Genomic DNA, 15021 nt, shown 5'->3' on the forward strand with positions numbered 1-15021 from the left:
ATCTGCCCAAATTATCTAGATCCTGTTGCAGTAGCACACTGCCATTACTGTCATTAACAACCCTGCCAACCTTTGTATCATCTGCAAACTTCGACATTAAGCCTGATATACCTTCATCAATATCATTGATAAATATACAAAACAACAGTGGACCTAACACCGAACCCTGTGGGACTCCACTAACAACATTAGTCCACGAAGAGCAGCACCCATTGATTACCACCCTCTGTCTTCTCCCACTTAACCATCCTTTTATCCATTGTAGCAACTTACCCTTAATACCATTCTGCTCCAATTTGTACAATAGTCTTCCATGCGCAACGGTGTCAAAAGCTTTCCTGAAATCCAAATATATGATATCAAAATTATTTTTTGCATCCAGTTCCTTTGTAACCACATCATAATATCCTATCAAATTTGTCAGACAAGACTTTCCCTTAACAAACCCATGCTGTGTCTGAATTATTGCTGCAGTCTTGTCTAGATGATCCTGCAATGCATCTTTAACCAGTGACTCCATTATTTTACCCAGAACAGAAGTTAAACTAACTGGTCTGTAAATACTCGTGTCACCCTTCGATTCCCCTTTGTGAATTGGGGATACATTTGCACATCTCCAGTTCATGGGAACCTCCCCTGAGTCCAAGGACGCTCTCATAATTATGGCTAAGGGTTTGCTTAGTTGCTTTGCCGCCTCCTTTAATATAACTGGATAGATCCCATCCACCCCAGGTGCTTTTCTTATGTTTAACTTCAACAATTTCTCCTCCACTTTGCTTTCAGTTATTACAAAATCATTAAGTATCCTGCTACAATTTGATAACCTTCTGCCATTTTCAAACCTTAATAATTCCTCATGTGTGAATGTAGATGCAAAATACTCATTCAGTTTGTTTGCTATCTGAGCAGGATCATCAACAGTCGAACCATCGATGTCAAGTGGACCAATCAGATTCATCCCCTTCCTTTTAGAGTTCATATAAGTAAAGAAATCCTTGCTGTTTTTCTTAGCATCTTTTGCCAAGGATTTCTCGTAATCTGCCTTCGCCTGCCTAACCTCCTTTGTCACCTGATTACAGACTAGCTTATATCTGCCATAGGCTTCTGAGTCGCTTGATAATTTATATGCATCCCATGCATTTTTCTTCTCTATTACGAGTCTCATTAGTTCATTAGATAACCATTTAGGCCTAAACCTTGAACAATATTTCTTAATAGGTATAAATAAGATCTTTATTGTACAGTTCACCGGTACACGCAGGTACCACGACCATACAATACCCTTCACGGCACCATGCCAGGGGTTAACAAACAGCAGAGATAATAAAGGAATTGTAAAGATTAAGCAAATTATATAATTAAAAAAAAAAAAAAAAAAGTACTCATAGCAGATAACATTGACTTGAAAGGAAAACTAATACAAAATAACAAAAATAACAAATTGTGATAACAAAAGCTTTTCCTCAAGTCCAGTTTTCTGAGAGTCTCTTGCCCCGCCAGAACGATCTGAGATCAGTTGGTAGTTCTGGAGACCACGTGCAGATCTAGGATGATCCGTCTATACTTTTTATCATCTATGATTTTAAATAAGTCAGCATCCAGGGATTGAACCAGGTGGAGCTTCTGATAAGGGAGGAACCGATCTTTCAAATGTAGTCTTGAAGGAAGAGCAAGAAGCTTGGGAGTGGAGCGGAGACCTGGTTGGGGAATCCGCCAGCACACGGTGTCCCAAACGTTGGGTGCTGAGACTCTCCCGGCAATCATTTTTACGGTGAAGATGAGTCTTCTCTCGTGCATTAATGCTGAAAACCTGGTTAAATTCAGCGCGTTGGCCATCGGTGTTGCGCGCTGCTGTGGTGGGAGATGACACTTCCAGGTTGCCCACTTCAGGAGCCAGTATTCAGCGGCTTTTAATGGTTTAATTGTGGTGTCTGCAGCTGAGCCCCACAACTCTACTCCATACAGTACACTTCCAAAAATCATCATCCTGATATACATTTCTATCAGGTTTCTGTTGTGAATGTGTAGCAAGTGCTGCTTGGCAACCCACCGTTTCTTGTTGAATTTAGCACAGAGTTCTTCTATATGGTGATGGAATCGTAATTTTCTGTCGAAGATTACACCCAGATCTCTTTGCTTTTCAACGCAGGGGATCGGGACTCCGTCAATCGCAGGCTGAATTATGGTTGGTATGGGTTTAAGAGAGAATACCATGATGGCAGATTTCTCAGGGTTCACTTGCAGGTCAAAATTCTTGAGGTACTGCTGTACTTCTGATAAGGTTTTGTTGATGGTTACTGTGGCGTTTTTGGCTTCATCGGTCAAATTTATTTTTGTGAAGATCTTTAAATCATCTGCATATGATATCATATCTGTTCTATTGTGTATTAGTGGGTAGATGATAGCAGTGAAAAGAATTCCGGACAGGACTCCTCCTTGTGGAACGCCTGCTTGTATTTGTCTAGTATACCTTTGTTTTCCTATGTACATTTGGATGATTCTATTCTGAAGAAAGGATGTCAGAAACTTCAATACTGGGCCTGTGATGTGATAATAATTTCGAAGGAGTTTGAGCAAGGCTGGGATATGAACACTATCAAACGCAGCTTGTAAATCAAGATAGGTGATTGCCATTTCTTCTTTCTCCTCAAATGATCCAAGGATTGCATTAGTAGTCATAATCAGGTTACTAACTGTTGATCTGTTTTGCAACGAATAATGAATTTGCTGGGGCCTGTGCGGGAGAATGTGCGTGGTAAGTGTTTTCAGTACTGTTTTTTCAAGTAATTTCAATAGACACGAGGAACGAGAGATGGGTCTAAAGTGCCTGGCTTCAGTTGGCTGGGAAACTTTATGGAGTGGCCTAACAGAATATAAATTCCATATTGGAGGGAAAAATTCTCCTTTTAATATGCTGTTGAAAATTATTAGGAGGGGATCACTTAGAAATGGGCTTAAACATTTAATGATAAATTGTGGTACTTTGTCGATTCCCGCTGTACCAGTTGCAGGCAACTTATTAATCGCAGATAAAAGGTCTTGTCTTGTTAATTGAATGGTTTCAAGTGCATCTCTGGGCACATCATCATCAGACATGGGAATATCACTGGGCTCAAGTTGGTTTTGCTGAACTCGTGCAATAAAGTCCATCCACCTTTCAGGATCAAACTGTGGAGGGAGTTCACAGTATTTCTGTCGGTATGATGGACAGCCCTTATGAAGTGTGGTTTCAATGTGATGTTTTATGGCTTGAGACTTGAGGCGGTTGAAGCTTGCTCGTCCTTTGGAGTACGCAATTCGGTCCGGAGCTAGTCCTGTCATTTTCCACTGTTTGTACAATTCCTGTTTAAGCTTAAAACTGTTACTCAGTTCAGGAGTCCACCATCCTCTCGTACGTTCAGAGATCCTTATTTTCTTTGAGGCTGCATAATTAGAAATTGTGATGAGCCAGCGAGTTAAAAGGTCTAAGGCAAGTTGATTATCACATTGCTCAAGTGCATTCCAAGGAATTGCAGTGGCTGCTTCTAGACATTTAGTAATGTTGAGTAATTTTGGGCTCGTTATTATCTTGGTGTGGACCTGAGTCGAGACGTTGTAATTTGGAGTCAGAAAATATAAGTTAATTAAAATTGGCATGTGATCAGATTGAAAAGCTATTTCTGTTGTAGAATCAAGTTCACAATTGCTCGATGATAGCACAAGATCAAGATGGTGATCACCTCTGGTCGGGAGATTATTAATCAGATGGATTCCTAATGGGTGAAGGTTATTTAGCAATCTGGACTAAAGATGAACAAGTTGAGGGGAAAAGTTAAAGTCTCCACAGATAACATGCCTTGCTGAATGATGGAGCCCATGAATGAGCCAATTAGTTATCTCGTCGACGGTTTCAGCATCGGGTCCTGGAGGGGTGTATATAACTGCAAAATCAATGCGAGCAGATTTAAATTCGCATGACACAATTAGCCCTTCGAACTTAGTGGACTGACTTTTATAATTCTTAGTAACAAGTATGTGCGGTGTTTTGTAGAAGAGTCCCACTCCACCTCCCCTTTTGTCTTGTCGGGAGCAGAGAATCACATTATATCCAGCGGACACTGCATATGGAAAATGCTCCTCATTTCGGTCAAGCCAGGTTTCTGTTAAGCAGAGCACATCAAACTTGTGCGAAAGTAGAAGTTCTTCTACAGTTTCAAGCTTGTTACGGATGCTACGGGCATTCTGATAGAATATAGAGATGCTATTATGTCTGGGGATATTCCTTAGTACCCTCTGCGGTTTTTCTCTCTTTTTTTTAAGGTGTTTCTTTCAGATATCCTAACAGGAATTATTGTGAATTGGCTTCCATTCATGATTTCGGTAGTGAGTCAGCTAGTGGGGTTTACTGGACCCTGAATGTGATCGTGTCTTGATTGGCTGTGCCTCTGAAGTCTGGTGGGGGACGAAGATTGAAAGTAGGGCCTGATGAGGAGCCCTTGAGGCCAAATGGATGGCTGACACAGGATTTTATATTGGGTACTGTTGCAGTCTAATCTGAAAGATGAATAAGAAGGCCATTTTGTGGGTAGTTGGTATACATCAACGGATATATTCAAATTATCACTTATGCCATTTTTAACTTGCTCAGAGGTTGTGTGTGGAGCCAATCGTGAGATGAATAGGCTTTTGCGAGTGATTTGTTGGTCGATGTGTGCTACGTTGCCACTAGTCTTGAGCCAAGTAGTTGGGGCTGTCCCAGTTATATATGATCTTCTCGATCTCTTGTTTCTTCGTGTCTCAGGTACCATCCTTGCCGTTTGGCGCTTTTTCTTCGTTGTGTTTCCTTTGGATACATGAGGGGACGGCCCGGCGACAACCTCACCCCACGAGTGGGGGCCAAGGTGAGTTTCTGTAGGAGTTTCCTGACAGTGTCTACTAACGGAATTGGGATGAATGGTATTTGTAATCATGGATCTATCCAAAATTTGATTCGGTGCGTCAAGCTGGTGAGGTGTGCACGTTCGGCCTGCTATAAAGAGAGCTAGGGGATCTACACATGCAGCGTTACTTTCATAAGTTGATACCTCATAGGTTTCTTTTTGATTCCGCATTGGGTTCTTTTTCAGTGCGGAAGTCTGATTGTATGCTGTTACATCATTCTCGTTATGTGTCATCCCATTGGTGGTATGAAACATTTAGTAGCTTCCACAATTAATTTCTTGAATGCTTCCCACTTAGAATTTACTGTTGGTAACATCGTCAGTTGATCCCACTGTACGGAATTTAAAAACTGTCGGAGACCACTGTACTCACCTTTACGGAAGCAAAAATCCTTTCCTTTACCCCTGATGGTAATTAAATCTTTAAGTAAATCCCACATCAGTACACTGTGATCACTGCCACCTAGTGGTTCCTTTATCTGCAAATTCTTAATACACGAATGATCACTGGTGATAACCAGATCAAGAGTATTACTTTCTCTGGTTGCCTCTCGAACATGTTGCTGCAGAAAACAATCATCCAATAAATCCACAAAAGTCTGACTAGTGTGTGAGTGACCAACCCACAAGTTCCAGTCAATATCTGGGAAGTTAAAATCCCCCATTAAAAGACATTCCGATTTACTAGCCCACTCTATTTCTCTGTACAATTGTTCATTCTACTCATTCGAGTCATTAGGCCTATAACACACTCCTACTCTTATTTTTGCTTTCGCACTGCTTATGTCACACCAAACTGACTCAACAGTGCACTGTTCATCTATATCAACTGGATGCACTTCTTTTGATTTTATGTTTTTCTTAATTAACAGCATAACACCTCCTCCCTTTCTATCCTGTCTATCCTTTCTGTACACATTGTACTCCCCAAATTTCAGTTCAGCATTCCTTATATCTGTGTGACACCACGTCTCTGCTATCCCAACAATATCCGCCTTTGATGTCTTGACCAACACTTCAAATTCATCAAATTTATTTACTATACTTCTAGCATTGGTATACCTGCAAGCATACATGCTCCTACTCCTATTCTTAGTTACCCTAACACATCCCATATACCCACCTATTTCAGGATGACTGCCATCTGTCCCTGAAACACCAAACACCCCACGCTCCAGGTCGCTACTTATTCTAATAGAAGTTGTGCAAGAATCACCTTCACCTCTGCCTATGGCTACTGTTAAACTATTAGTCCTTGTATCCCCCCCCAAGCTAGCAGTTTTCCGACCCACCTAACAGTGCCTCAATTGCATCAGCAAATATTCTTGCACCCTTTCTATTTAAGTGTATCCCATCCCTATAGAAGCAGTCTCTCCTGTTAACAAGTACAGTCCAGGCTGAAAAAAATTCTACCCCTTGAGCCTTGCACATTCTTTCCAGGGCCGAATTGATCTACAAGGCTCTCATCATATACTCCCTTCTATCGTGTCTGGGCAGAATTGCAGACACTTTCAAATTCAACCCTAATTCTCGGCTTTTGTTCAACAGTGACCTGTACTTGTTAAGTAATTCTGCCGGTCTCCTACTGCTAATATCATTAGTGCCAACGTGTACAACTATATCACGTTTTGTGCCCTTAAAAGATGATATCCGCTCTACCACGTCATCAACCTATGCCCCTGGCAGACATACCCTGGTCCTGTTCCACCTATCCTTTTTACAAAGCATGTTTCCCGTTTCCCTGACAATAGAGTCTCCAACAACTACTAGTTCCTGAGGGACCAGCGCATTCTGCCTTGGGGGTTGCCGCTGTGTTGGGTGATGACCAAGTGCAAGCTCTGGTGTTGATGTGGGCAGCTGAGAGCCTGATGGGCCCCTCAATTTAGATCTTTCGAGGGCATCCACCCTGTCCTTCAAACTCTCATATAGGCCCATAACAACGCTGATTTGTAGCCTGATTTCCTTACACTCCTTACATCGCGCGCACACACAAAGACATCCCCCATGGCAATGTCATGTTCCGTTCCAGAGAGTTCGGCAAACATTTCACAAGTTGCACATTTTTTTAGGCTGTGATGCGTTGGAGAATCACCCCCCTCAGTTCTCCCCCGAGTCACAGCACTCCTGCCACTTTGAGCCCGTTGCTTTGCTGCTTTAGTTTGGGGCATGATACTTTAAATTAATAAAATCAATAAATTAAATTAATTAAATGTCAATACTACGCTATCTAATAGAAACAGTGAAGCGTAATACTCTATAAATTATACGTTAGAGCTACCTAACTACCTCAATTAAAAATTTGAATTCCCTACCACTATATACAAAAACAATATCTGCAAGATTCGAACGAAATAACGGTTATTAAGTATTACGTATATCTACAAAAACTGTTTATGTAAATTAAAATGAAAATAACCAGCGTAACTATAACTATAAGATTACGTATTATGTACAATTTAAAATAACAACTATGTAAATAAAAAGGCAAACACTTATCGTTTTTTTCGGAGCCTGCAACTGACAGCTGTAATGTTTAAAGAGAGTCAGCGCCCTCCACTGTCTTATAGTGGGGGATTTTAACTTTCCAGATATTGACTGGAACTTGTGGGTTGGGTCACTCGCACACTAGCAAGACTTTTGTGGATTTACTGGATGACTGTTTTCTACAGCAACATGTTCGAGAGGAAACTAGAGGGAGTAATACTCTTGATCTGATTATCAGCAGTGATTACTACAGGGGTCCCAGACAGTTTTTAAATTCTGTACAGTGGAATCAACTGATGATGTTACCAATTCTAAATGGGAAGACTTTAGGGACTAAATTTTGGAGGCTACTAAGAAATACTGTTCAAGGTTTAGGCCTAAATGGATGTTAGATGAACTAATGAGGCTTGTGGCAGAGAAGAAAAATGTATGGAATGCATATAAAGTATTAGGTGACACAGAAGCCTATGGCAGATATAAACTAGTCTGTAATTAAGTCACAAAGGAGGTTAGGCAGACAAAGGCAGATTACGAGAAATCCTTGGCAAAGGATGCAAAGAAAAACAGCAAAGAGTTCTTTACTTATGTAAACTCTAGAAGGAAAGGGATGAATCAGATTGGACCACTTAACATAGATGGGTTGACTATTGATAATCATGCTCAGGTAGCTGGTAAACTGAATGAGTATTTTGCATTTATATTAACACATGAGGAGTTATTCAATGAGGGAAGTGCCAGAAGTTCATCAAACTCTAACAAGGAGCTAAGTGATTCTGTAATAACTGAGAGCAAAGTGGAGGAGAAATTGTTGAAGTTAAACATAAAAATGGCACCTGGGGGTGGATGAGATCTATCCAGTTATATTAAAGGAGGCAGCAAAGGAAGTAAGCAAACCCTTAGCCATAATTATGAGAGCTTCTATGGACTCCAGGGAGCTCCCCATGGACTGGAGGTGTACAAATGTATCAACAATTCACAAAGGGGGTTCAAAAGGCGACACAGGTAACTATAGACCTGTTAGTTTAACTTGTGTTCCGGGGAAAATAATGGAATCACTGGTTAAAGAAGCACTGCAGGAACATATAGACAAATCGGCAGTAATAGTCAAGACAGCATGGGATTGTTAAAAGAGGTATTATCTGACCAATTTGATTGGATACTATGATGTGGTCACAAACGAAATGAATGCCAAAAATAATTTTGATATCATATACTTGCATTTCAGGAAAGCTTTTGATAGTGTTGCACATGGAAGACTGCTGTACAAATTGGAGAGGTATGGCATTAAGGGTAAGTTGCTACAATGGATAAAGGAATGGTTGAGTGAGAGACGACAGAGAGTGGTAATCAATGGACACTGCTCTTCATGGGCAAATGTTATTAGTGGAGTTCCCCAGGGTTTGGTGTTGGGCCCATTGTTGTTTTGTATATTTATCAATGATATTGATGAAGGTATATCAGGTTTAATGTCCAAGTTTGTAGATGATGCAAAGATGATGCAGGGTTTTTAATGAAAGTAAAGACAGTATGCTACTCCAACTGGATTTAGATAAGTTGGACAAATCAGCTGAAAAGTGGCAACCAAAGTTTAACATTGACAAATGCAAAATACTGCATATGGACAGCAATAACCCAAGAGAAATGTACCAACCATGTGGTACTACACTCAGCAAAGCGGAAAGTGAAAAAGACGACCTAGAGTAATTGTGCTGTCAAATATGGAGTTTGCTGAGCAGTGCAGAGGGGCTGCCAGGTTAGGTCATGGAGTTTTATCAATGATATATAAGAATTTTGCTTGCAGGAACAGGGTGGTGATTATCCCATTATACAGGGCAATGGTCAGGTCACACCTAGAGTACTGTGTACAGGTCTGGAGGCGATTTGTTATTGTTATTTGGTTTTTAGGAGCATTAGCAACTAAGGCCATATTGCTCCGGGATATGCGGTGGTCATTCCTTGACCTTTCCGCATACTCCGTATTTGGTGGTGACGGGCTCGAACCCCGGTCTAATCAAGAAGCATGTGCTACGCACTGCTGCTCCTTCCCACCTGGCTACGGAGGCGCCAGGTCTGGAGGCCTCATTTAAGGAAGAATGTACAGTTGCTAGAATGAGTGCAAAGAAGGGCAACAAAATTGGTGAGGGGAACAAAGGGGTGCTCTTACCAAGAAAGGCTTAAGTTCTGCAAATTGCAGTGCCTGGAGAGTAGGCACCTGCAAGGTGATCTGATTGAGGTGTTTAAGGCTTTGAATGGCTTGAGCATGCTCAATGCCGATGGGATTTTTCCTCTTGCTCAGAATAATCACCTGAGAGGGCATAAATTCAAATTGAGGAAAGACAGATGTAGGATAGACGTGCGGAAATTTGCCTTTAGCCAGCAGTGGTTGGTTGGTGGAACAGACTTCCATCCCTTGTCGTGGAAGTTGATAGCCTAAATAAGTTTAAGGCTCAGCTGGACAGCTGGACAGGTATTTTGAACGAACAGAGGGGTGAAGTGGAAGTGGTTTTTTTTTTTTTTTTTTTTGGCTGATGCTGTATAAGCTTGCTTTCTTGCATCATATGCCTCTACTAATGCTAATCTCCAGTCCATGGGGGACTTCTCCTTAGTCGAAAGCTGCTCTCATAATTATGGCTAAGGGTATGCTTACTACTTTTGCCACCTCCTTTAATATAACTGGATAGATCCCATCCACTCTGGGATGGGATCTATCCAGTGATTCCATGATGGTTCAAGTGTCACATGTCCTTAGAATCACATACTATATAAATCAAAAAATAAATATCAAGAATGGTACAAGAGTTAATTTTTAAATAATTTTAAGGGTCATTCAAAAGGAAATAAATATCAAGATCAAACCCATTAGCTGTATACTGTTAAAAAGCAGAGTCACACTCATTAATAAGAATTACCTTCATTTGATTTTGAGTTTCATTACTTAATCTGTTTATGAGAAAAACATAATATGGGTTATTTAATATTAAATGAATGAGAAATAAACTTAATTTCTCATGAATTAAAAAATTGGTGATTTACTGAGAGCTAAATATGAGATTTTTTGATACACCGAGCACATTAAATACACTAAGCAAATTCACTTATTCACTGGTAATATTTGTGAACTCACTTTGGGATTCTGCTTTCATGTCATCCTTAGTTTCATCTAGATTCCATTGAGGCAGGTCACATTTAGTTTGGATTTCAGATATTTCATTTTGGATTATGTTTTCAGGTCAAACAAAACGGATCAAATCAGTTAAAAGAATTATTTTATTATACTGTATATAATTGTTATATGGAAACTTCTATTGTTAGATCTAAATAAAGAACATTTTCCAAATTCATATGAAGTTAAATGTTTATTTTAATCATAAAATGTATATAATAAATTTAGGGCAAATGCTTCAGAAGCATAGAACAACTATAAATGGTTAAAGAGGCTGGCAAAAAAGCCTCAAATTGCATATACAAGTCAATAGCATACTAAAAATGCACTTTATAACAAAGTTTGTTTATTCTTGGCAATGTGCACAACTGAAGCTTTGCCAACTCTTGCACAATAATGTTTATTTTGCATTATTTTAGTATTAATCTATTTACATTTGTACTACAAATATTAGATGATATTTACCATGTAAGTGGTTTAATCCTATTTCCATTAACTGAAAGTAAGTTCCACATTTGACTTCATCTTGGCTAAGAAGAGATGCCATCATCCATTTCAGGATTGAACCAGAAACTTTATTCACATTTTCTAATCTGACAAAGTATTAATGTAATTAAATACACATTTAATTATATTAATATAAATTATTAATATTAAATTTTTTTAAAGATTTTAAATGCTATGAAAGAATTTCATTGAATCATATATTAAAAGTATTGATACAGGTGCTTAGTTTATTCTCAGAGAATACAGTGAACTGATATGCAACAAATTAATGAGTTGAGGTAAAAACATTTAAAATGCTTTAAATATCAGCACAACTTTATATTATATACCTGGTATTTTCATTAAATACTGTAATTACTTTTGATATAAAAGTAATTTTATATCAAAATTTTATCTTCTGGGAAAAAAAAAAATATATATACTCTTGAGGTACATATGAATAAATTATTTTTAATGGGCAAATATAAAAATACTGAATGCAAACTGATACTAGATAAGGCCAATTTAATGAAACATGTCAGTAATAAGTTATGCATATCATGTGTCCCATTTTGCTTTCATTTAATCATATTAATATAAACTAAGGAGCTTTGTCCCCTGCTCGCCAACCGCTGCACACACTTTTCTACATAAAAGACACACTTGTAGAAACACATTGATGTTCTTCCTCCCCCTTTTTTACTCCCATCTTTCAGCTATCTTCCTCATGCATGCTTTTTTTTTTTTTTTTTTTGGTCAGGAAGCTCAGGCAATCCCTAATGGAGAGCAGCCAGAATACCGCGAACAGCCTGGCCCATCTCCCAGTGGTGGCGGTGGCAGGCAATGTGGAGTCACACTAGGGGGCCCTGCGGCCAAGAAGTCAGCACAAACAACAGAATCCAACACTAAACTACATATGCAACACACAACACTTTTATGGCTTTTACAGAGGTTCTGTATTCATCACAGGAGTACTGATGGCGCAGATGTGGGAAACCACAGATGGCACCTTACCCAAACACTATGATCGATATCTAATCAGGAAATGACCTATGTAATTATTTACTTGTGCATTTGTAGTGACATAATTGTCCTGCCCACTTGTATTACGTGACCCGAATCCCTCTTCTCCCATTGACTACCCCACCATGTGGCATTCTCAAGGTGGAATAAATATCATTACGCAATTATTTACCCGCTTTTACATAGGTCTTTTGCTTCAGGTTCCATAATGCACGAGGAATATTGTTGCATCCAAAAGAGTAGGACTAAAATATTTGCACTTATACAAATATTTAAAATATTTATAAAATACTAAACTATTTACAAATATACAAACTATATCGGGTCCCTTCATCAGCTGACATTACAATGGAACATCAAGTGATGCCGTGCGTGGTCATGTATGTGCACGAGGGTGGTGAACATTATGGAGGCAGTTGTCTTTCAATGGAGGACAACAATGTAATTATTTACCTGTGCATTTGTAGTGATGTAATTACCCTGCCCCTTCTCCCATTGGCTAGAATAAATATCACTAGGAGGAAAAATTTTTTTAATGTATAGAGAGATTAGTAATGTTAAAAATTGTTAAAGACTTTAAATGCTATGAAAGAATTCCAGTGAATTATATATTAAAAGCATTGATACAGGTAATGCTTGCCAATTGTGGTTTTTCCTATTTGCATTTTTATCTCACTCAGTTTTGCCAAATGAATTGTGCTAATGCCGAACAACACGAGGCTGAGAATAGACACGAGAGAAAGACTACATTGGAGAAGAGACTATCACTAACTTGTAATCAGACGGTGCCCGAAGGACCTCTCACCTTGACCGTGTACTTGGAACGGTTGTTTATGAGTAAAAGATCAAGTGTGTTCGCTGTCAGATATTCTGGTAGCTAAATGAACAATCTATGTGAGGTCATAAGTAACTGCAAAAGCCTCAGCATCTCAACCAGCTGGGTCTGTGTGCGACTAGTAAACAGAAGCCAGATGGAATTGTGAACATTAAAATCTCCAAGGAAAATTACCTCACTGTTAGGAAAGTTGGACTAGAGTAAGTCAAGTTTCAAAGAGTTCCAAGTGATTAGCAGAGGTAAGAGAGTGATAGGGGCAAAAAAGGAATTTGACCGAATGGGGTAGAGAAATTTTAAGCAGAGAATATTGAAAAGAGGAGATTCCAAATTACTAAGACTCTGAGACAGAGAATCAGAGCAGACATATTCACAGGTACAACCTTTGAAGTAAAAGTAATCATACAGCAAATAAAAAGGACAACTGAAATGAGCAATGGTTGAATCAACGAATAATTGGGATTCTATCATAAAAAGTAAATAGGACTTGGAAGACTAAGTGGAAATGGACATCATTGAGATAGGAATTACATATTTTTTTAAACGAACGAGGAAGTATTTGGAAGATTTAGATATCTTTCAGATAAATTTGTTCTACTAGTGATTATTAGCATTGGTAGAGGAAAGCTTATACAGTATCAGTCAAAAAAACAAACAAAAAAAAAAAAAAAAACACTTTCCATTTCACCCATCCATTCACTCCAAAAGTTTGTCCTGTCCTTCAGTTATTCATGATATATTCAGTAGTAAGAAAATGTGGGGGAGAATATATTATATGAAGTAATGAAATTTTTTGATATTGCATACACACAGCAAGAATATGCCCAGCTCCTTGTCATAACGTGACCTCTACAGTGACTATCTCATGTATACACTACTTGGTCTCCCTCCAGTCACTGTCTGGCAGAGTTAAGGCAGTGGAATTATACACTAGCTGATCTCAATGCCTCTTAGAGAGTTATTGACAGTTTTGCACCAGTGGACTATCTAGCAGTTGGCCTGTGAACACTGTTTTAGAGCTGAAACTTTGAAATGTAAGGAAGATTCTCATAGTGCCTCTCTAACTGCTATTGCTGTAGAAAACAGTCATCCAAAAAATCTACATGCATCTCATAAATCCAAATTATTGACTGACTGAGATGCATTTGGACAATAAGTAGATATCAGAAAATCATTTTGCTGGTAGATCCCTATAAAGCATTTGTTACATAAAACTGCCAATTTTGCATTTACTTGGATACACATATAATGGTGGCTAGGAAACTGTTTCAATACAATTACACAAATAAAGCAGTTAATTCTAATATACAATTTATTACAAATGCCTCTATTGAACTTCTTTAAATAAAACATTTCTTCCACTATTATGTTCCACAGATATATTGATTCCATTGTATAACCTACACCTTGACAATGCCACATATAGCTGCCTATGTGTAAAGAAGTAGTTTTTACTGCAACTGCTGTATCCACCATGTCAAATCTTGTGGCTTGTTGACAGTGATTGCAAAGGCCATCCGTACTGAAAACTAAATACATCACAGTGCAAATGAAAAGTTCATGTCACCAATGGTGTCCAAACGAATATGAGGCATGGACACATTAGAGCCAGCTTTTTATTCTGTGAGCACCTCACATGTAAGAGTCCTGTAGTGCAACTTTATACATCATCTGACATTTCTCATTGCAAAAGTCCAGAGGTAATGCTTATATTCTGTAACAACATTGCAACAGCATTGATCTTCAGACTTAGAATGTATGGTCAAAGCCCAAGTGGTATTAAGAGACTTGGGCAGACAGAGCAAGATCACTGTGTTTGTCAATAGTGCCCAACACTGGCACTGTCTGCCACTTTGTCTATAGACTGAAACTTCTTTCCTGAAAGCTATTCCAACACAGCCTCATTCATGCAGAAAACTCTTCATTTATAGGCAAAAGTGATATTTATCAGGATATGCATACTTGTCACCAGTTCTGCACCCTTTTTAGTTCTGGTAGGCAATTGAAATTTATGGTAGTCTGATGCCAAGTGAGAGATTACAAAAGAATAACTACTTGTTTCACCAACACAGCTTATAAACTGTGAATGAATTCAACAAATTTCAGTTGATGAA

At 38.8% G+C, this 15021-nt stretch overlaps 1 protein-coding gene across 1 annotated transcript in view; it reads right to left on the reverse strand.

Annotated features, from left to right (window-relative positions):
* LOC150082373 (meiosis inhibitor protein 1-like) overlaps positions 1 to 14383 on the reverse strand; it is a 183615-nt gene extending 169232 nt beyond the window's left edge. The window contains exons 1-2 of the mRNA XM_090380496.1: positions 14043 to 14383; positions 11032 to 11159 (exon numbers count right to left, since the gene is read on the reverse strand). Of these exons, the coding sequence (XP_090236622.1) occupies positions 11032 to 11159; positions 14043 to 14383 (469 nt within the window). The remainder of the gene's footprint in view (positions 1 to 11031; positions 11160 to 14042) is intronic.
* Positions 14384 to 15021: the final 638 nt, after the last annotated feature.

Source organism: Mastigoproctus giganteus, chromosome 8, assembly GCF_048544385.1.
Source record: "Mastigoproctus giganteus isolate SK-2022 chromosome 8, ASM4854438v1, whole genome shotgun sequence".
In the NCBI taxonomy this organism is placed as follows: Eukaryota; Metazoa; Arthropoda; class Arachnida; order Uropygi; family Thelyphonidae; genus Mastigoproctus; species Mastigoproctus giganteus.